Consider the following 23,455-nt stretch of genomic DNA (forward strand, 5'->3'; position numbering starts at 1 on the left):
TCCCTCCCTTCTGCAGCCTGGCAAAGGAGCAAGGCTTTACATGGAGAAGAAGGAGTGTAGCTTTTCCTTTCTAACTTCCTCCCTTTTGCAAGTAAAGAAGCAGGGATTTCGGTTTCGAGGAGGGTGCAAGCTTGTGATTTATTTTGTTACATTTTGTCATTTTGCAGTTGCTTCCCTTTGGATCCAGGCCAAGAAGCAGGGATTGAAACCCAGAGGACTGCTTTTGGCTTCTCTTTGGGAGTGTTCCCCATTTGGAGCAAGGCTAAAAGGCATTACAAATGATATTTATACTAGTGTTTTCAGTTTTTATTTGGAACAAGGCAAAGAAGCATGCATTTAGATTTAGATAGATAGATAGATAGATAGATAGATAGATAGATAGAGATATACTCCTAGAACATTTAAAAACAAACCTAACACCAGATACAAACAGCCACCCAAACACTGTAACAAACTCAAGAGAAACCAAACAATAACCTTCTGGGTCTCTTCACTTCTTTTGTTATTTGGTTCCATTTTCTGTCTCCAGACAGTCTAACTTTCTATTTGTAGACATATATGTTAGAATCATAGTTGGAAGAGACTCCAAGGGACCTGATCCAGTCCAACCCCATTCTGCCATGCAGGAACTCTCCATCAAAGCATCCTCTGTTTAAAGAGACTTCCAAGGAAGGAGACTCTGAGAAAGTGTGTCCACTGTTGATCAGCCCTTTCTGTCAGGAGGTTCCCCCTAATGTTTAAGTGGAATCTCTTTTCCTGCAGCTTGCATCCATTGCTCCATTATGTCCTCTTCTCTGGAGCAGCAGAAAACAAGTCAGCTCCTTCCTCAATAGGACATCCTTTCAAGTATTTAAACAGGGCTCTCATATCTTAACCTTCTCTTCTCCAGGCTAAACATACCCAGCTCCCTAAGTCTTTCCTCATAGGGCTTCATGGTTTCCAGACCTTTCACCATTTGAGTCATCCTCCTTTGGACATGCTCCAGTTTCTCAATGTCCTTTTTGAATTATGATGCCCAGAACTGGACACAATATTCCAGGTGGGGCCTGACCAAAGCAGAATGGAGTGGCACTATGACTTCCCTTGATCTAGACACTATACTTCTACTGACGCAACCTGAAATTTGCTAAGGGTAAAATTATCTTTAAAGAGAAAACATCATTAAAAATGGATTAAAAAAGAGGATTCAGTTGCAGTACTTAATGAAAGTTTAGGTTTTGCATTCCTGGGCAGTATAGTTCAGTCTTTCATTAAATTATTAATTGCCTCTGAGAACGATAGTATATATTAAAGAGGAATATGTGGAATCAAGGATTGAATCAATCGTGACTATATCTAGGGAACTAAATACTCCAAAGATTAAGAGGTACAGGATATTCTCCCGGAAGGTAAATTAGCATAGTATTTTAGTACAGTATAACCAAGCTTTTTTTGGTATGTACCAAGTTTATCTGCTTGTTTTCTGTATGGTTTTTATTTCTAATAAAAATAAATAAATTACTAATAAAATAAAAAGTTTAAATTAAAAATGTTGTCCTGCAGACTTCAGCAGAGCCAATTCCTCCATTAAGCATGTTCATACCTCTCCCTTGTTTTCCCAAGTCCCTGTTTGGGCTACCATATTGTCAAGCGTGACGCACTGGTTTGAGTGTTGGGTTACAACTCTGGAGACCAGGGTTTGATTCCCCGCTTGGCCATGAAAACCACTTGGACAAATCTTCAGCCTCAGGGAAAGGCAATGGCAAAGCTCCTCTGAACAAATCTTGCCAAGAAAACCCCAGGATAGGTTCACCTTAGGGTTGCCATATGTCAGAAATGACTTGAAGGCACAGAACAACAACAACAACAACACTGCCAGCCATTACAATTTTCTGCTAGTTTGAGTGACACACAGTTGCCCAGTAGAGCCTCAAAGATGCAATGCCAGCCATAGAGCAGAAGGTGGCAACTTGATGTCACAAATCTCTATATACCTGCAAAAATTTCCATATATTTCAATGGAATGAGGATTTTAACCAACGTATAGGTTTTTAAAAATTTTTTTTAAACATACCACTTTTCTGTTCAACTTAGATGTATCTTGCAACAAACACACCTTGTTCTCCCTCTCTCTCATTTCTGACTCTCTCCAAAAGGTGAAAGTAAAGAGGAGAATCCAGTAAAGATTACTGGGATACTGGAAAGCAAGTCCAGACTATATTTTTTCTGTATTTTGCATGCTTATATACTAAATTAGAAACCAGACAACAGATAAAATGAACATCTGGATTAAATAGTCTTGTTCCCTTTTCACCAGCAGCTGAAGACATTTTTATTTAGGCGTGCATTTAGTGGATAAATTTGGCTTCTCTTGTGCTGTGTGCTGTAAATGCTTTATGGAAGGGGTAGGCAACCAGCGGCCCGCGGGCCGGATGCGGCCCGGCAAGGCCTTGGGACCGTCCCCAGCCCGGTCCTGCCGCCGAGGCCTTTGGGGGGCAATTGTCTATAGAAGCCTCAGAGACATGCATTTATATTAACATTTTTTAAAAAATCAGCAAATTTTTTCGCGTGTCCTTCATTTTTTTAAAAAAAGTGTCTTCCATTTGAAAATTTTGTCCTACATTTGTCCTGGTTTATTTATATATTTAATTATTTATTTTTTGGCTTTGGCTCCTCAGTTGTCTGAGGGACAGCAACCCGGCCCCCGGCTCAATAAGGTTGCCTACCCCTGCTTTATGGTTTTTACTGGTTTTAACTATGTGTATTTAACTTGCGTTTTAACATTAATAATATTTAATTATTTTTTAACTTTCGTAATTAATGTTTTTACTTCTATCTTTTTAAATTATTGTAACCCACCTTGAATGCCATTGTGGGAGATATAGGTCCTTGAAATAAATAAATAGTAGACTAGGAGGCTTTGAAGGTTGTTGCTAATGGTGAATCCATGGACCCTGGGCCCAAATTTATTACCTGGGGCAATGGATATGTTACCATCTATAAAATGTAGATATACATTAGCATATAAAAATATCCAGCTTGGTAACCCTAATTTGGGCAGAACATGAAAATGTTACAGTTTTGGGACTGCACCCCAAGAATCCCTTAGTTGGCATGGTCAGCATGATCATAGTTTTCAGCAGCAACTTAAAGTTCTACCTGTTCCATAAATCTGTTTTAAGATCACTGGATCTGTGGCAAAACCGATTAAATGTGTGGTTCTCAGTGGCTTTTATTCTAAGGCAATAGGGCATTATGTAATCCGTGAAATATCAATGCCAGGTAGTGGGAATAGCCTAGACTAGCATCAGTGACAAAGCATAATCTAACTGGTTAAAGCTCCTGTCTATTTTGGAAGCCAAGCAGGGCCAGCCTTGTTTAGTACTTGGATGGGAGACTGCCAATGAATACCCAGTGCTATATTCCTATATTCAGAGGAAGAGACTGGCAAAACCACCTCTGAGTATTCTTTGCCTAAGAAAACCCTGTGAAATTTATAGGGTCGCCATACATTAACAAGTGACTTGAAAGTACACACAACCAATGCATGCATCCTCAGAATTCAGCGAAGCTTACTTATAGGACTGCAATCCTGAGATACATGAAGACCATTTACCTTTAGGATTCTTCCTTAGATAATCTTCAAATAAATAATAAATTGTTCTCATGCTATCTTGGCTGGAACACACAGGAGCTGAAGTCCAAACCATGTAGAGGAGCAAAGGTTGAAGACCTATAATAGAGCCTATAATAATTCCTGGCAAGTTTTTGGTTTAGTAACTCTTCTGGCAGGAAGATCTAAGAGGGAGGGATTGAATAGCATGTAACTTTACACATGGACAGGTTAAATTTAATGTAGTTTTTCTGAACATAATATTTCCAATACAATCAGACTCCTCCTGGACTATTCAGCAGAATGCTCAATAAAACATAAGCTGTTTTGTGCAGCCTATGTTGCTGCCTAATGACAGAACACAGAGAGAAATGAAAAACACACTCCTATTGCTTAACTACTCTTCTGTCTGGGTCAAAAAAAACCTGGACACGTAGGCAAACAGGACAGAACTCGGTTGTTTACACCTGGCTACAGAAGAACCCAATACCGCTTGATTCGGTTGCCATGACAAGCAAAGAGAATGCAGCCCTGGGATGAGAAAAATACTTTATTATAAAAATGAACTGAATTTCTATTTAATAATTAAAAATAGATATATACCACCTTTCTGCTCCCTAAGTCAGAAACAGGCTCCCAAGACAGCATGTTCTAAAATTAAATCAACACACTGTTAAGAAGCAATAAGCATAAACAGAATTTAGACCTGTCAATATGTACAAGATAAAACATTAAAAACTCAGTGTTGGCTTTTGTTGTATATTCACAGTAACGTCGGGAGCAGCTAAGCAATTTTAAATGGTGCTCAAGTAGCCTCAGCCAAATAGGGATTCAGACTTCACACCAGCTAGTTTTAATTAAGCCACAAAACTGACTAAGACCTGAGTCTCTAAAAGGTCACAAAAAGATCTCAACAAACTATTCTAAGAAATTCCCATTCTCACTCGAATTTAAAAGTCAGGCGTAAAAGCATGCAATGGAAATTCTGCTGCGAGTTGCTCCATGGGACTCTCATCTTCTCAATGTGTAAATCAGAATATTTGTGCTACTCATTACTCTTCAATATTCAGCTCCTATGATGCTGGAAACCTACAGGAAAGAGGAAGGAAGTCTCACAATATAAAGTTGTAACAGAGATTTGTATTTGCTCTCAAAGATAATCGATATCCAAGCAGCAATATTTTCTTAAACCTAGGTCACAGCTCAGCATGATATTGAAGGCCATACCTGTATTAATTTAATGAGCTTCCTACAGTAGTGAAATGCTTTTTGACTTGCAGGTACACAAGTGCACAGTGCACACAGCCAGAAATTCAGAAACAGTTTTTGACCTAGAATTGATCAAGGTTTCATCCCAGTAGCAAAGCTTAATGTTTTGTAAAACACCAAGGACTCAGTCCAAAACAGTGGGATTAAATTTACTGGTATCAATAGTTCACTCATGTCCAACTTTGTACCAAACTTTAATCCTAGTAAATTGTAGATGGTACATAAACAATTATGTGTAGTGGATGGGTACGAAGACTACCACATATCCCTCACTGTGGCTGCATCCATACTGCAAAAATAATCCAGACTAACACCACTTTAACTGCCATGGCTCAGGGCTATGGAATTCTGGGAATTGCTGTTTGTTGTGGCACCAGAGTTCTCTGACACAGAAGGCTAAATGTCTCACAAAGCGATAGTTTCCAGAATTCTATAGCATAGAGCCATGGTAGTTAAAGTGGTGTCAACCTGGATTATTTCTGTAGTGCAGATGCAGTTCATACCAATCAGCATTACACTATGTCCATCACGTCTTCCAAACCAAGGGTCACACAACTATATGTACACCCCACATACTTCCATGCCACCATCCTCTGAAGATGCCAGCTACAGGTGCAGGCGAAACATCAGGAATAAACTCTTCCAGAACACAGCCACATAGCCCAGAAAACCCACAGAAAACCACTATGTCCATCTTGTTCTCATCTGAATCTGGACTACAGCTAAAAAATTAACCATTTCCTAAACTAGTTGGGGGGGGGGGGAGAGTTTTAATTTTGAAGGAAAACTGCTGGGCAAGGCATAATCTAGATGAGAACTCATTTTCTTGCAAAAGAATAAAAAAATAAATCCCATGCCATTGTTCCTTGCTCCTAGAGATGCCACCCATCCTGTTCATAGGCTTCCTGTGGGCATTTGATTGGCCAATGTGTAAACAAAAAATGGACTAGATAGATCATTGCTCTGCTCTGATCCAGTACTGCTCTTCTCACATTTATGAGGGCAAACAGAACAGGATGGCAGAGAAGTAAAAAAGAGCTTTGGGGATCTGATCTGGGTCAGTCCCTCATGCAGCTGGTTTCCATTCAAAGTAAAAGCAGTCAATTTAAGTAAACCTTTTAAAAGAGTTAATAATAATGTGTAATTTGGCCCACAACCACAGGCTTGTCATCCTCGTGTCCAGGGAGGGTGTGAGTCCTAATTTGAGAAATGTGGTGTATGGAGATAAAACAGGTTTCCGCAGCATATTACCTAGGGTGCCACCCTGAGGTCCACAGAGTCATAGGCATCTGTTTTCATCAGCAGAAGTGGCCTCTTCAGCAATGTTTGTAACTCTTCATAGTCTGGCTTCTCATCATATTCCAAGGGCATCACTTGTAGGAGGTAGCCTTGGAGGGCTTCTAGAAAAGGTAATTTGGAATGCCAATGAAGATGAGTGGCTCCTACAAAGAAGTCACACTAGTATGCTTCCCCAACCAACCCCAGTATGCTGCTATCCCAGAGCAAAATTGCATAGTTCTTTTATTTGGCTTGTCTGTGTGTTCTCCGTGCTTCATGGAGACAGAGTGCAGCACCAGGAAGGAAAAACTGAATGTGTTGTCTGCTTATTTACATACAATATTTTAAACGTCTTTCTATAAGAAAGTTAACACCATAGGAAATTTAAAATCATGATATAATATAAATCTCAACCCTTCTGACCCCATATTTTCCCATTGATCCAACAGTATGTTTTAGCCAAAATTCTTAACCCCTTTTACCATACATCCTTTAACTTGTTCTTCACTTTTTATGTAACTCTTGGCTTTTCCCCATCTTGCAAACCTGGACACATCCCCTTGTCTTTGCTTAAATAGTACATCACTTGTCAATACAGACGATGTCTGAAGTAGAAACCTCATTCTGAGCAAAACATTCTTTTTCATCAGAGAAATCCACCCAACAATAACATTTCTATCTCCCATCATAATATATCCTTCTCAGTTCCACTCCACATCTTAGCATAATTATTTTGTGACAACATACAATATCCATTAATTTTGACAATGCTCCAATAATCAACTTTCTTCTCAATTTTAAAGCAATTCCATCCATCTGTTCAACTTGACCTTTTAAATTCTTGTTTCCAGTAACACAGAACCTGCCAACAGACCATAATTTTTTAAAAATGCCAAATTATCCAAATCTTTTTTCATCTCCTTGTTTATAAATTAAATTTCCCAAATTTACACTTTATCGTTACAGTACTTTGTTTTGCAACTGCAACCAACTGCTTAAATGATCCTTTAAATTCTTTGAACTCATTCTTCATATCTTCTTTCAACACCTCATTCAGCTCAAAGATCCGATCTCTTCCAACAGCTTCTGTAAGATTTCTGGCAAAGAACCCTGCTACATCTTCACTACATTGTCATCAAGATACTTGCAAATAGACTCCTGTATAACCTGTTCTAATATTGTTCCTGGAATTGAAGCCAGGCTGCCTGACCTGTAGTTCCCTGGATCTTCTTCATTCCCTAGATCTTGTTTCATCACCACCAGCTTCCTAGAAAACTAGTTTGGGTCCACTCCATGAGAGGGGATTTTTGGGAGAAACTGGGTCAACTGCCCTGGCCATTTATCCTTTCCAAAAGTCAACCAAAATTGTAACAGAATCCTCTGCTGAGGCAGCAGGAAACTCTCCAAGAGCCATAAGGATTCCATCTGGATTCATAAGCCTCCTGGGGTGGATTTCTAGCAAGTCTAAACCCCATTATAACTGAACGATAGCCAGTTCCTCCACTCCCAGGTCACCGTCATCCCACCCAGCATGGAAAGTAAAGTCCAGAATTTGCCTAGAACCAGAATAGGGCAAGACACAACATGGAACAGACCCATGGTTGTCGTACTGCAACCTTCCTGAACGCCTCCTAGTTGGGCAGCATGGATGTTGAATTTCCCTGGCATTACAAGCCAAGCAGACTAGAGAGGAAAATTAAATCAGGGAGAGCAAAATTCAAGGGCTGGGCAATGCTCTTACACACCCCTGAATTATTCTAAGGATAAAATGAAATAGCTTCATACATACCACATTTGTCCCAAATGAAAGCTGGGACACAAGTGTGACAAAAACCTAAAAAAAGAAAAATGTACCTGGAATTGCTTTCCAGCCATACGACAGCCTTGGATGCTTGATAACATCTGATTTATACCTGCAATAGCACAGAAAAAGAAGTCCTTCAAACAAGATGCAGAGGGAATAAGACTGAGCTGAGAATTTTGCACTTACATTCATCTTCACCTAATTCCAACAAAAAGATCACAGAATTGTAAAAATGGAAGGGACTTTGGTTAGTCCAAGCCTCCATAATGCAGGATCGGTAATGGAGAATATATCTTGCTGATAGATGGCTGTCGAGTCTCTGCCAAAACATCTTCAAGAACAGAGAATCCTACACTTCCCAAGGTACTGTCAAATAATTATGAGGATGTTTTTTAAACATTTAGTTCAAATTTGCTTCCCCTTGATTTCCACCCACTGTATCTAATCCTGACCTCTTGGAGCAGAATGAATGTCCCAAAGGCATAAATGACAACCAGACTTCTCTTGACCATTGGACAAGTGTGGTATTTCTCCCAGATGGTAGTGCTACAATGTTGTCAGGCAGGCCTTTACTACACATTTGTCTGCTGGTTTCTTCAACCAAAGCTGGCATATATGTTGCCAGTTTAGGAAATAACATGAGGTAAATTGAAGTGAACATGATATGTTCCTCAACAACATCTGGACTAAACAAAATGGACACAGAACCAATAAGAAGGCAAAGCTAGACCCTACTATCCTGAGCATGCATATGATGCAGTCCACTAATCACTTTTACAACTTGTTGTGGAAGTCTTTATGGATAATGTCTTATTTTTCCCCTAACATTCCCCAACCTGCCATCAAATGTACTAGAAGTTTTCTTTTTAATCTCCTGAGTAAAGGCAGTTGCTCAAGCTATAAAACAAGGACTTTTGCCATACAACAGCACACATTTACACACCTTTCCTTCTTCTCCATGACTGCACATGGATTTGCCAGCTCCTCAGACCAGGGAAGACTTCCACAGAGCCACTTCACTAAACAGTAACCCAAGGATTCAAGATCACTCCTACGGGATGGTGCTGATAGGACAGGGAAAGAAAACACATTCACTGGAAAAACATTAAGAGCTGAGTGTGGGAGGTGAAGATGATGTACGGCCAACGCTGAACCACTTAGTTGATAAATTGCTGCCTAAATATGTGTTTCATTTTCTAACTATTCATTTCAGGCTCTAATTACTCTAAAATCTCCAGACACAGGGTGCATCTACACTGTAGAAATAATGCAATTTGACACCACTTAAAATACTGTAGCCCCATCCTATGGAATCCAGAGATTTGTAGTTTTACAAGGTCTTTATCCTTCTCTGCCATAGAGTTCTGGTGCCTCACAAAACTACAAATCCCAGGATTCTATATGGTGGACCTATGGTAATTAAATTAGTGTCAAACTGCATTATTTCTACAGTGTAGGTGCACGAAAAGGTTTTGTAGCTCTTCTAAAAGACAGTTTCCTATTTCAGCCTCACAAGTATGAAGTGAATAAGAACATATCTAAGTCACCCACCATAAGTATATTTGTGTAATAAGTGTAGGTTGTCAGCCAAGTGATTATTAAGGAAATGAATATGTTTTGTGTAAAATTTGTGGGCTGTGTAAAAAGTACAGGCTGTCAAACAAATGACTGCATTTCTCCCTGTTATGACAAAATCTCAACATTGGTTCCTTTCTGTGATATTAATAGCCACAAATGAACAAAAAACAAACAAGCAAGCAAGCAAACTGAAGCAGTCTCTTGCTCTTGGACTGTAAGGCCAATTTATTATTTCCTTTTCCAGTGACATTGTAAAAGAGAAGTAGCCTCAGGAAGTAACTGTGACTTTTTCACCTATCTCTACTGAGAGAGATTGATCAGTGATCACTCTACTAAACAGAGAACACACTCCTGGTAAGACAAATCTTGGCTGTCACAAAAGAAACAAAAAACAAAACAAAATAAAAACCATGGAGAGGGAATGACTCCTTCAACTGCACAACACATTTAGAATAGTAGATATTCGCAGGCAAGCCACTGGCAAGCCAGCTAGCTCACTTTGTGTTTTATTCAATGGCAATAAAAAATGGAAGATGTTTTGTAGGCACAGCAAGTGGGCCAAGGAAGGGCCACCCTTTGCTTAAATAGCATAATCAAGGAATTTGGCAAACGTCTGCAGTTCAGAAGAGAGGCCAAAATAATGGTTCAAACCACACAATCTATTTCCAAAGACTGAAAACTCACCAGCTCCCTTGTGGCTATCAAGGCTGATGAATTCCAAGTTGCCCTCATGCGGAGTCCTGCTGCCTTCACGCTGAGACACGTGCTTTCCTCCAGGGCTATACCGGAAGGCAAAGTAGTAATCTGCCAGGGTGACCTAGTGGAAGAGGAGACAATGCTGAATAAGCTGTTAGGGTGACCTGATAGGAGAAGGATAAATAACTACCAGTCCAGCCTGGTTTGCAAGGCACTCTTTAATTCAGTTACTGAGCATTTTACTGACTACCATGAGCTTTGAAGCCCCTCTCTGAATTTTTGAAGCAGCCTGGAAGAAACAAACATCAGAATGGGTTTAACCAGGAGGTGCAGGCACTTGCTACAGTGTGCTACAAAATAAGCATGTAAAGACAACTCCTTGCATCTTTCTAGTTCTCATTCTGCAATATGAAAGTGTCTGTGTGTGAACTTGGAAATATGACTTTTGGGACTACAGCACCCAGAATCCTCAATCCACCATGGTTCAGAAAGCACACGTCTCAAAAACAGCAAAAGTTAATGTTTGCTGGTAGGAAAGAAAAAGGAAGGATCTCCTCACATACTTTTTTGAGTAGAGTTGCCCTGAGTGAAAGATAAAAACTTCTGAGTCCATTATAGCTATACTTGGGGAAGTTTGCTAGAACCACCAAATATGTTCTTCCAGAGCACAGGAATCTCTTCAGCAGGGGTAGGCAACATTTTTGAGCCGGGGGCCGGGTTGCTGTCCCTCAGACAACTGGGGGGCCGAAGCCAATAAATAAATAAATAAATAAAATTTAAAAATTAAATATATAAATAAACCAGGACAAATGTAGGACAAAACTTTCAAATGGAAGACACTTTTTTTAAAAAAAATGGAGGACATGTGAAAAAATTTGCTGATTTTTAAAAAAATGTTAATATAAATGCATGTTTCTGAGGCTTCTATAGACAATTGCCCCCCAAAGGCACCGGCGGCAATCGGCGGCAGGACCAGGCTGGGGCCGGTCCCAAGGCCTCGGCGGGCCACATCCGGCCCGCGGGCCGCAGGTTGCCTATCCCTGAGCAAGAACATATTCCTTATCTGCTTCTGCTCTATTCCTTACCGCCGTAAGATCGGCTGGATTCACATATATGTTCTCAGCAGCAAGGTTCCCGTGAGTATACTCATTCTCATGGAGGTACTCCAGGACATCCAACTAAAAGCAAAATTTAAGGCAGAGAAAGAATGTCATCAATGGAATGCCTGGCTTTCTCAGGATGACTGACCAATGGAAACATTTATCAGACTATTCTCAGGTGTTAATGGAGAGTGTTTAACATGTACCCTCTGACATCTGAGATACACCTCTAAAACATTCACTCACTGCTTCAATCTGAACAGACTGTTTGAACAGGACTTCACACCATAAAACCGCAGACAATAGGCTATTTAACTGCATCTTGAAGAAAACATTTGCAGCTCCAAAGACTGCCTCATGCCTGGGGGAGGAGACAGGGCTCATATATGCTTGTGCATTTATTTTCCCTCTCTCTTATACACACACATACAGACAGCCTTAATCGTGGAAGTGCTTTTGGCAGCAATGGCAGTACAAAGGTTTCTTCACAGATTTTGGAGGGATCTACAACAGATGTCTTAGTGAAATCCACAAAGCTGCAGCCTTGGAAAGGTCCACAACAGAGTTTGGGTGGTTTTATTTCTGGAAGTGTATCTCTGATTTACAGCAAAGTACATCTATGCCAGGAGGTTCTGGGAGATACACAGAATATGAGTTGTGTACCTCTGAGCTAGAGCTCAGCAATCTAGAGTCCAGATCCTAATGTGTCGAAGAACCTGTGCCATTATTTTCTAGTCCTTTTTGAGGAGCATACTTAAAACAACCATGTGTGACATTAATGTGACAAATGCTCCTCAAAGTACAGCTGCTATCAAAGTAAGAAGTGATGGCACTTCTATTTAAATCACCCTATGGCAGTGACATAACAAACCCCCATAATTCCTTTTGTCAGTGGCAAACCCCACAATTTTACAACTGAACAGTATTTGTTAACTAATTTGTTTGAGAAGCCCTTTTGCTCTACTTCCCTTTTTTGATATTCCATACCAGCCTGACTGCAAGTTGCAATGCAGCTTTCTCTGTCATCTTGTTTGCACAGTCATCCAGGATTGATTGAAGTGAGCGACCCAAATTAGAGAAGACTAGGAACCTGTCAGTCAAAAGAAATAATGCCGAACATGAATTATCATTTATTGGAGATGTCTAGCCATTTTTATAACCCTTCATCTATCTATCAGATAAGTCCTCTTCTGTTCTTTGAAAGCTGAAAGTGAAAATTATCAGTAATTTAAGTATGAAATGGGAAGAAGAGAGTTTATCTCAGTTCAGCTTACTGCAGCACTATGGCCATGACCTCCCAGAATGAGACTACTTCCCTCTCCAAGCTAGCATGTATAATATGTAATATTATCAGATGACTAAAAATGTGGGGATGAAAAGCAGGAAGTATAACAATAAGGAAATATTACATACAAAAAAGAAAGTCTTGAGTAGGACTAATACCAGTCAGTATTTTGCCCTTCTGGAGAAAAAGGAGAGTAAGACTGCATCTGCATTGCAGAAATGATCTAATCAGACACCACTTTAACTACCATTGCTCAATGATATGGAATTCGAGGATCTGTAGTTTTGCGAGACATATTGTCTCCTCTGTCAGAAAGCTCTGGTGCCACAACAAACTGCAAACCCCAGTATTCCATAGAATAGAGCCATGGCAGTTAAAGTGGCATCAAACTGGATTATTTCTGCAGTGCTGCCTGAAAAATGAAATGCACTGATATAGGATGGGTGACACCTGGCTGAACTAGACTACGTGTGAAAGGGATCTGGGAGTCCACAGGTTGAACATGAGTCAACAGTGCAATGCGGCAGCTAACAAGGCCAAATGCGATTTTAGGCTGCATCAATAGAAGTATAGCGTCTAGATCAAGGGAAATAATAGTGACACTCTATTCTGCTTTGGTCAGGCCCCACCTGGAATATTGTGTCCAGTTCTGGGCACCACAATTCCAAAAGGACATTGAGAAACTGGAGCGTGTCCAAAGGAAGGCGATTAAAATGGTGAAGGGTCTGAAAACCATGCCCTATGAGGAACGACTCAGGGAGCTGGGGATGTTTAGCCTGGAGAAGAGAAGGTTAAGAGGTGATATGATAGCCCTGTTTAAATACTTGAAGGGATGTCATATTGAGGAGGGAGCTAACTTGTTTTCTGCTGCCCCAGAGAACAGGACCCAATGGAGCAATGGATGCAAGCTGCAGGAAAAGAGATTCCACTTAAACATTAGGAGGAACTTCCTGACAGTAAGGGCTGTCTGACAGTGGAACACACTCCTTCCTCGGAGTGTAGTGGAGTCTCCCTCCTTGGAAGTCTTCAAACAGAGGCTGGATGGCCATCTGTCAGGGATGCTTTGATTGAGAGTTCCTGCATGGAAGGGAGTTGGATGATTCTATGATTCTATGGCAAAGGAAGAATGGATTCATGGACTGTATAAAAGAAAGGAAAGAGGGCAGTGAAATAAGTGCAGGGGTGGTAGAGGAACACAATGGCATTGGACAAAGGAGGGATTTGGGCAGTAAAGAGATAGACGGTACACAAGAATGCCTTAGTCAAAGTTGCCTCACCTGTAGCAACCATTATGGAGACCAAAACCAACACACTCAGGGATCCCCAGCAGTGGTACTAAATGCTGTTTCTTCCATTTCTCTACTGAGAGATAAACATGTTAAAGACAGGATTTGTCAGAGGTTTAGATAAACAGAAGTAGACCCAACCAGGTTGATAAAAGCTCTGCATCAACAATTTACTGCATTGCTGTGAGGAATATACAACCATATTTTTTTCTCTGCAGCATACTAGACTTTTACTCATTCTGCGTTAATGTTAACAAAAAATTAGATAGTAATCATTTACCATGACTACAAATATGCAATTGCCCTTTTGCTATTTAGAAGTGCTTTCATGTCTAACATAAAATGAAATATCACTGAACCAGCAACACACAATACAACAATCTTTAAAAGCAGACAGGTGAAGAAGTTTTAAATCCAGGAGTAAATCTGATACAGATAAAAATAAGCTTAAAGTCGAATGCTTTAATGGCTAGCATCCATAATTTTTGTGGCTTTTTGGGGGCTATGTAGCCATGTTCTAATCTAAAAGAATTTGTTCCTGACGTTTCAAAATAAGTTTGCTCTTAGAAAGTCATGCCACTTCAAATTCAAAACAGAAAAGATTACATTTCTTTAATTCTGCTCTTTGAAGATGGCACCAGTATTTGTTAGTTGCAGGTTTAAGTCCATTTGCAAAACCAGAACTAAGGGGGAAAAAACTAGACAGCCTCATTTGCCCTTAGTACATGGCAGAAGAAACAGAAACAAAAGTATCTGCCCAAAGAACTGGAGTCCTGCCACTTTAAAATAGAACGATTCTCACATCTGGGCACACAAGGTCTCTTTGTGATATGGGACAATTAATGCCTACCCTAATTTCTCAAACAAAGTCTTACCTGAGACTTTCTTTGCAGCTCGCTGCAGAAAGTTTTGTTCATTGAAGATCCTCCCCTCTTTGCAGTCCTAAGAAGAAAGATTAGAGTTGGCACTGATATACCTTTTTCTGCCTCATCACCACCTTCTCTTTGATTACCAGAATACAAAAATGTTTCTATCAGGCTTCTCAGGCAGTGTAGACTTTCATTTTTGTATTACGGATGGGAAATGAAGCAATGGGAGAGAAATATACGCAGAGACATATGGAGGAAGGAAGGATAGAATGCTACTAGGAATGCCTTCCCATTGAAACATTACTAACCATGAGTGCATTTAGTATCCTGCAAACCCATTAGATGGAACAATCCATCTTTTTGCTCTTTAAAGAAGAGGAGAAGTATTTCTTCTTTGTGTTACTGATTACTGGACAAAACATAGGGATGAAAGATTTAAGATGAGCACATCCTGGTGGGAAGTCTGAAATGACACAAAGTGAAGGCTTCACTGATGATTAAAGTTGGAGCCACAATGCCTTACAAAGCCCCCAAACTCTGGAACGACCTGCCGGATGAGATCCGTCAGATAACATCATTAGACAGCTTTAAAAAAGCGTTCAAGACGGATCTTTCTGGCAGGCATTTCCAGATTAACCTCGGCCCAGGTTCTCTGATCCCTCATTCCTCCGTGGCCCCATTTAGTGATGGTTTGAGGATCAACAGAGGGCATCAGGGTTTTTAGTTTTTAATTGTTTTTTTATGCTTTGATATTGTGTTTTAATATGTTATACCAGGGGTAGGCACATTTTGTGAGCCGGGGGCCGGGTTGCTGTCCCTCAAACAACTGGGGGGCCGAAGCCAATAAATAAATAAATAATAAAATTTTAAATTAAATATATAAATAAACCAGGACAAATGTAGGAAAAACTTCAAATGGAAGACACTTTTTTAAAAAAATGGAGGACATGTGAAAAAATTTGCTGATTTTTAAAAAAGTTAATATAAATGCATGTTTCTGAGCTCTATAGACAATGCCCCCCCAAGGCCCCGGCGGCAATCGGCGGCAGGACCAGGCTGGGGCGTCCCAAGGCCTCGCCGGGCCACATCCGGCCCGCGGGCCGCAGGTTGCCTATCCCTGTGTTATATGTTTAATACTGCTTAAGGGGGGAGGGATAAAGGTTTTTAATTGTTGTATTTTATTTATTTTACTGTTGTTAACCGCCCGGATTGGTTTGCCATAGGGCGGATACAAATAATAATAATAATAATATAATAATATTATTATTATTATTAAAATACACCCCCACTCCAAGTACACTCATCCCTCCATATTTGTGGCTTTATTCATGGATTTGATTAATAGTTCTCTCTAGGATATCTAGGTCCTCCAGTGCAACTCTATGGTCAACTAAAAGTTGCACTGAAAGACCTAGAGATTCCTAGACAGAATACTCTACTAGGCATTGTAGCCTCCTCCAGTGCAGTTCTATGGTCAGTGTCTGCGCTGACCACAGAGTTGCACTGGAGGACCAAGAGATTCCTAGAGAGGTGTTCCTCAGGTAAAAGCATGGTGTTTTTAGGTTGCAGTTTTTCCACATTTATAGGGGTCTGTCCCCTAACTTTAGTGAATATGGAGGACAAGTGTATATATTCCTAGCCACCAATTACTGGTGTTACTCATTTCCTTTTGTCTTGTCCTTTGCTATTCCTGTCTTGAGAAGTCATAGGATTCTTATAAGTACAGGAAAGTATAGAATATGATCAAGCAGGTTGCCTACACGTTAATTGGATAATGATTATCATTTAAGTCTAAGAGAAAGGGAAACACATAGAAAAGAATGAATGCTTATAATGTACAAATTATGTAAGTACTGGGTTATAAAGGGGGGGGGGTAGAAGAAAATTCCTTGGGGTGTATTATTTCAAAGGAAACAATGATTTTATTATCTGAAATATTTACCCACTCTTCAGTGTCACTAGATTTGGGTTTAAAGTGCAAACAAACTCTGGTGGTTTAAAGACGGCAAAGAACCAAACAAACCAATCTCACAACAGAAAAGGTGTCAAGGTTAGATTCCAACCTGAGCTTTTTGCAAAAAAATTCCCTTCTCGTGTTAGAGGACTCTTGTTCTTGCTTGCTTGAGGCATAGTGCCTGCCAAACAACAACACTGGTCTAAGGTACAGCATTACAGATTACCTTGAGGTCAAAAGATCTTTCTAGAAGATGGAAAAGAGGCCAGGAGTTCTCCATTCCCTTCACCTTGCCAAGTCTGTCCTGCTCCTTATCATGATGATCTCACCCTTAGGGTCTTTTTGTGTTACTGATTACTGGAACCCATTGGAGAAAGAGAGGTTTTAAATCTGGACTGGGAAAACAGTGGCCACCCAACTCTCACAAGCCCCATCTGTTGGCATTTGGTGAGGATTGGGGTTAGTCATATCACCAACATGAGGAAGGCCACCAGTTCAAATAAAAACAACACAGCTTCATTTATAACCGCTTCATACCGAACTGGCAGTGTCTAAGCAGTTTACAAGTGTAAGCTATTTTGCCCAACAATCTGGGTACTCATTTTAGCGACTTCGGAAGGAGGCAAGCCTGAGTCAAGCTTCAGCCTTTGCTGGTATGGAACGCGCAACCTTGCTATATCCTCCTGTTATGTTTGTTATTTTGGATTTGCCAAGCCCAAACTCAAGTTCGGTATATGGAATGTTACATGTTACACCTGACACATAGATCTGAACTCACTTTTTGAGGGTGTATCTCTGCGGGGACAGCAGGCTCCAGATGCTGACTTTGCTGTGAAAGGATGAAATAAATGAAGGTTACAGATAATACACGATTTCAGTGTATTTAGATGAGGCCCAACAGCCAACAGGCTCTAAAGTTCTAACCCCAACTTTGATCGACTGGAAATACTGTCATTGAATCTCACTTATGGATCACAAGAAAAAAAGTGCACATGGAGAACTCTTAAGTTTAGATGCCAAGTTAATGTTCTGGACTTTTTTAAAAAATGATGAGAAGCTATGGCAGAGCTACTTCTTGGTGTTTTACTACTGTCTTTCACCGCTTCCATTCAATACGACAAAGCAAAACACCTTGCTTAAACCATGATTTGAAGGTATCTTATGAATCTGGGCTTGTTTAGGTGAAAATGAAAAAGAAGCGTAATGGGAAATTATGGCTTCTTTACTCCACTGATGAAATGGAAAGGAAAGTAGGAAGGAGAGGCCTGTATACAGTTTCCCACTGCTCGATATGCTGCTTGCCAAAAACTTTTTTTTTTTATATATGGTACATCAACAATCATAAACCTGTTGCTAATAACTTTTAGCTATTATTATTATAGCATCCAATACCATTCATTTTTCCTGTTCCTGGATGCTACTTCCTTTTCTATTGTGCTACCTAGTTTATAATTCATTTGTGTTTTTGTAATATTTACTAAGAATGCTTCCATTTTTATTTTAATGTAAATCATGCTTTAAAAGAATAATGAAGTGAAGTAAGTCCACAGAAATTATTATGATCCATTATATAGGGCAGATGTATATCTTTTTTCACCAAAGGATAATGTTTTTTCCCCAGGTAGTACAGCACAGAACAGCCACATACGGGCCCATATTATGTGTAAGCACATTCTATACCTCATACATCATCCCATGGTCATCTGTGTCAGAAGTTTTTTAAGAATCCACTGCTTATCATTCAGGTCGGTCAGGGGTCTGACCCTCTGGGAGAGGTTCACCAATGCACTTTTGTCCTTCCTGGGAGAGCGGGAACTGAGCTTTGCTTTCCAAATGAAAAAAAAAAATGGTTACTTACATTTCAAGCCCTTTATCGTACGTTTTCAGGGTAGACAGCCTACCTCTCTCCTCTTGTTTTAACAATAAACTAAATGCTAATGTGCTCACATTCCTACCTCTTTAGTAAATATTCCATCCCAAATCAAGCTTGAAGCTGCCTGAGAAGAACTCAGGCTCTGGGGTGTCAATCTCCCACCCATCATTCACACACCAATTACAACATTACTGTTTTGCTGCTGCTACTCAACACTTTCCAAGAGAGAAGAAAGCCTCCACCATTGATAATTTCCATAAAGACACATCCTGTTACAGAAACTTGGAACTAATATTGTGTTTAAATGCAATAAAACAGCTTTCTCTCATGTCTCTTTCTATCAATTTACATGGAGGTGCTGGGGGGGAGGAGGAGAGATAGTATAGTGACAATGGGTTAGGCACACATCAGGATTACATGGTGTGAATCTCACTACTGCAAAATTCTTCAGGTTGCTAGCACAAAGAAATACATGTTTAGGTATTTTTTAGGTATTTGTTTTAAAAGTTCTAACACAACTATTTGTGGCAAGGCCAATAGTGCTTGAAATTCAGGAGATTTGGACGAACCTTTGCTCAGCTATGAAGTTCAAGGAGTAATCTTCAGCCAGTCACTGCCTCAGTCTAGGATGTCTTGTAGTGGCTTTTGTGACATTTAAACAAGTACGATTTTCTTTGGAGAAGAACAGAATAAAGGTATGATAATTAAATGAAAAGATCAGAGGCAGTGCAGCAATGGTAACAAGACAAGTCAAAAGCCATTAGGCTCGACCACTCAGGCCTACAGCAATCTGAAGAATAATCACAGTAGTGAGATTCACACAATGTTATTCTTGAGTGTGTTTCACCCCATTGTCACATACTACACCCCCCCAGCACCTTCAATGTAAATGATGGAAGAGGCATAGAGGGAAAGCTGTTTTCTGAAATAGCATATTCCAGAAAATTGGAACTTCTGGCACATCTTCTATTCATATGTGAAGCACAGAAATAACACACAATGGGGAGTCTTGAAATCCATAAGTGGCCAACACGGAAGCATGAGCAAGCAGTGTTGTCTGCAAAGGATAATCTCTACAAATGCCCACCATCTCACCTTTTGCTTTGGGAGACAGATAACTGCTGAGGTCTGTGCAAGGCTTGTTAAACTGAAGCAGAGGCTTTTTCTTCTTCCTGGTAAAAAAGGTGCATCTTTCTCTACAGGAAGCCTTTGTAGATGAACGGGATTTTTCCGGATGTAGCCCTGTGCAAAACAAAGGCGACATTATCAGACTGACAAGTTTTTAAAAAAAAAAGTGGACTGATGCCAACAGTCCAGCATATGAACAGTTCAAAGACCTGTATCTGAGCACAGCCCGCTGCCATGGCTGGACAGCCAACAGGGACAGGCAGGCAGCTTGGTAGCAGTAAGGAGCAAAATGGGCTGCACACCTGAATATGCAGAGAATGTTAAGGATTTGGCATTCATACATCAAAAATTTGCCCAAAGTTTATAAATAAAATAAAATTTTCCAGTCCACTAAAGTGCTTTAATCCTAACAACAGCCATTCACAGCATGGTCATGTTGTTAAGACTAAAGCACTTTCAATTACATAGTATACAGTTTAAAGCATAGAACAATTCAGACCTTTCACGGGCTCAAACCCCATTTTCTTCCCAACTCCAAGACATCCCTCCTTCCAGGACTGCCCCTTGTCCTCGGTTGGACCAGGTATCCCACGGGACGATCTTTGCTGCTCCGAAGCCTTTACCTCTCCTTTATCTTCTCATTACCCAACACTAAAAAGATAAAAACCTCTACCCCAGCAACATCAAAGGTAGGACACAACTCATTATCCATAATACAAAGCAAGAAGGTAACAGCACCACTGACTAGTAGGCATACTAGCAGAATTCTGAGGGACCTGATCCTGAACCTGATGTGTAACAAAACTATTAAAAGCGATAGATTTATACAAAATTGTTGTTTGTTGTTAATTCCTTCAAGTTGACTTTGACTTATGACAATCCGGAATGGGAGACTTCCAAAAGACCCAGTTATCAATAGCCCTGCTCAGGTCTTTGCAACTCAAAGCGGTGGCTTTTCTGGAGGAGTCTGTCCAGCCAGACTGTCATCTTCCCCTTTTCCTACTGTCTTCTACTTTCTGAGCATTATTGCTTTGTCTACTGAATCATGCCTTTTCATAGTATGTCCAGTCTCAGTTTAGTCATTTGGCTTCTAGGGAAGTTGAAGGTTGATTTGCTTGTCTTTTTGGCAGTCCATGGTATCCATCCATAGACCCTCCAGCACCACATTCAAATGAATTGATTCTCTTTTGAGAACAGAAATCAGAAATAGAACAATGTTTGGCAAACAAAAAGTGTTAAAACTATGTGAGAATATGATTTAGCACTAGAATTCAAAGACTTAGCTGTGTAGTCTGTAGAACAGCATGTAAAGAGAATCAGCTGAGGAAGTAGATTTAATGTACGAAAGCTCATGCTTCTTTCTTTATTTAGTCTCAAGAGGCTACACGATCTCTCTACATACTGATTTAGCAACTGTAATTTCAGAAGAACACTTGAAAACGGATTAGGTCCTTTCTGCTCTTTAAATTTGTTTTAGCAGTAACAATGAATGTGTACTTGAAATACAGTGGTACCTCGGGATACGAAATACCCAGGTTACGAATTTTTCGGGTACGAAAAAATCCCATAGGGATTTATTGTCTGTGTTACGAAAGTTTTTTCGGGTTCGAAAAAACTCGGCGCTATTTTAAATGGAGCCGCGGCAGAGCCGCGGCTTTTTCCCCATTAGCGCCTATGGGTTTTCGGCTTACGAAGGCTTTTCGGGTACGAAAGCGGCCGCAGGAACGAATTATTTTCGTAACCCGAGGGCACCACTGTACTGTAGTTCACACACAAAATAAAGAGAGGTGCTACAAAAGGTGCTGGACAGATGTGGAGGTACAGATTTACTGGAACATATGTGGTTTAACAATGTGCCCAGGACAGGTTCTTAACTTGTGATTCACAGACCCCCGGGAGGTGGGCAATATGTCTTCACTGAGAGTCTGCCAAGTCTGAAGAAAGAATGCCATGACCAGAATGGTGTTGCTGCTGGAGAGAGCAGGAGATGTGCACTCTGAGGTGAAGCTTGCAGAGAGACGCAAATGTGAAGCAAGACTTCATTCCATTAAAAATGGTGTGGGCACAGCAGAGGCAAGAGCAAGCACCCGCTGCTAGAAGCTCAGTTTATTAGCTGCTAATCCTCTAATGTTTCCTGCGTCAGAGATCTACAGTTGACGAATATCATACCTTTCAGTGAAGGAGATGGTGTGAGCTGCTAGGCTCCTCTGCTTGTTGGGCACCGCCTCCACACGAAGGACAAAAGTTAACCTGTCTCTACTCTCTGTCCACATGGCGGACAAAAATTGACCATTCTAATAAGAGGAAAGGGGAAAAGACATAGAGAACAAACAATATCAAATGGGAGGGGGAGGATTAATAATCTGTTTTTGGTGGGTACATCCGTAACAACTTCATGTAGATGGGCGTCTGTTGTCTCACAGTGATTACTTTGCTTTCTCTTTTTTTCAAATATAAATTGTATTCAAATATATCATACAAAATCTTACAATCATACAATGGGTATAAAGTATTCAAATAATTGAAAATCCTCCTTATTAATTAATAAGGTATCTGCTCTTGTAGTCAAGGTCTCCTGTCACAGTGAGGACTACCATGCCCCCTCCCGAATCGTCCCTTCTCGCTTGCTGCCCTTACTCCTGGAACCTTTCCCCCAACCTGCACAACTCATCACTTCTCTGCGGCCAGTTTCAAAATGAATTAAAGACTATATTGTTTAGAGAAGATTCCCAGAGGTGAGCCCCTCTCTACCCAGGAAGCCCTTTTAAAACCATCCATTCAAGAAGCCAAGCCCTTCTCCAGTCCATCTGATTGGGCGCAGTCTAGGTGGAGAAGAAATGCTGGACCATCCCATTCCCCACCACCTCCCTTCTCCTTTTGTGTCGTGTCTTTTAGATTGTAAGCTGAGGGCAGGGAACGGTCTAACTAAAAGATTGTATTAGCGCTGTGTAAATTACAGCGTTTATAAATAAAGGGAATAATAAAGATATAATAATGGCTTTAAACATTCAAATTGTTTTTAAAATAAATCTGAGATAGGGAACGTGGTAGATGGAGGAGAAATGGATTAAATTTTTCTGAAGGTCTTTGATTTTGTAGAATCATAGATTGGGAAGAGCCTAAGGGCATCCAGTCCACGCCATCTGCCATGGGAGGAAGTTTCAGTCAAAGCTCCCAACGATAGATCCGCCTCTGTTTAAAGACCGCCAAAGGAGACCCATCACTCAGGGAAGGAGTGTGTCCCATGTCAAAAGCTTTTAAGGTCAGGAGTGCTCCTAATGTTGAGGTGAATCTTTGCATCCGTGCTCCATACTTTTGTTCTCTGAGATCAGAAAACGAACCTGCTCTCCGTTAATAGAATCTCAAGTATTTAAAAGGACTAGCATTCACCTTTCCTTCTCTTCTCCAGGCTAAAGCCAGCTCATAGTTTGTGCCTCATAAGGCAGGTTGATCCCTTAACTTTAGTCCTCCTCCTTTGGACATGCTCCAGTTCTCAATGTCCTTTTGAATTGTGGGTGCCCGAACTAGACACATATCCAGGTGGGCCTGACTAAAGCAGATAGGTATCACTATTTTTTCCCTTGAATTGACGCTATTGATCGCTAAATCGCATTGGCCTTGTTAGCTGCCACTTGCATGTGATCACGTTCAACTTAGTTATAGTTATATTTTTTGATAATTCCTCCTTTTGCTTTTCTCCTTTTTGCTTTATCAGGGCGAGAGAAACAAATCAATTGCAGCAA

At 40.4% G+C, this 23,455-nt stretch overlaps 1 protein-coding gene across 2 annotated transcripts in view; it reads right to left on the reverse strand.

Moving 5' to 3' along the window:
• Window positions 1-4,124: 4,124 nt before the first annotated feature.
• VRK3 (VRK serine/threonine kinase 3) overlaps window positions 4,125-23,455 on the reverse strand; it is an 83,767-nt gene continuing 64,436 nt past the window's right edge. The window contains exons 5-13 of one of the 2 annotated variants that reach the window (XM_042437877.1): window positions 14,764-14,830; window positions 13,880-13,961; window positions 12,305-12,407; window positions 11,303-11,395; window positions 10,206-10,338; window positions 8,887-9,007; window positions 7,994-8,052; window positions 6,113-6,261; window positions 4,125-4,681 (exon numbers count right to left, since the gene is read on the reverse strand). In XM_042437877.1, coding sequence (XP_042293811.1) covers window positions 6,113-6,261; window positions 7,994-8,052; window positions 8,887-9,007; window positions 10,206-10,338; window positions 11,303-11,395; window positions 12,305-12,407; window positions 13,880-13,961; window positions 14,764-14,830 — 807 coding nt within the window. In that variant the 3' untranslated portion in view covers window positions 4,125-4,681. Of the gene's footprint in view, window positions 4,682-6,112; window positions 6,262-7,993; window positions 8,053-8,886; window positions 9,008-10,205; window positions 10,339-11,302; window positions 11,396-12,304; window positions 12,408-13,879; window positions 13,965-14,763; window positions 14,831-23,455 lie in introns of both variants that reach the window. The other variant, XM_042437876.1, reaches the window with a different exon arrangement.

The sequence above is a fragment of the Sceloporus undulatus genome, chromosome 8 (genome assembly GCF_019175285.1).
Source record: "Sceloporus undulatus isolate JIND9_A2432 ecotype Alabama chromosome 8, SceUnd_v1.1, whole genome shotgun sequence".
Lineage (NCBI taxonomy): Eukaryota > Metazoa > Chordata > Lepidosauria > Squamata > Phrynosomatidae > Sceloporus > Sceloporus undulatus.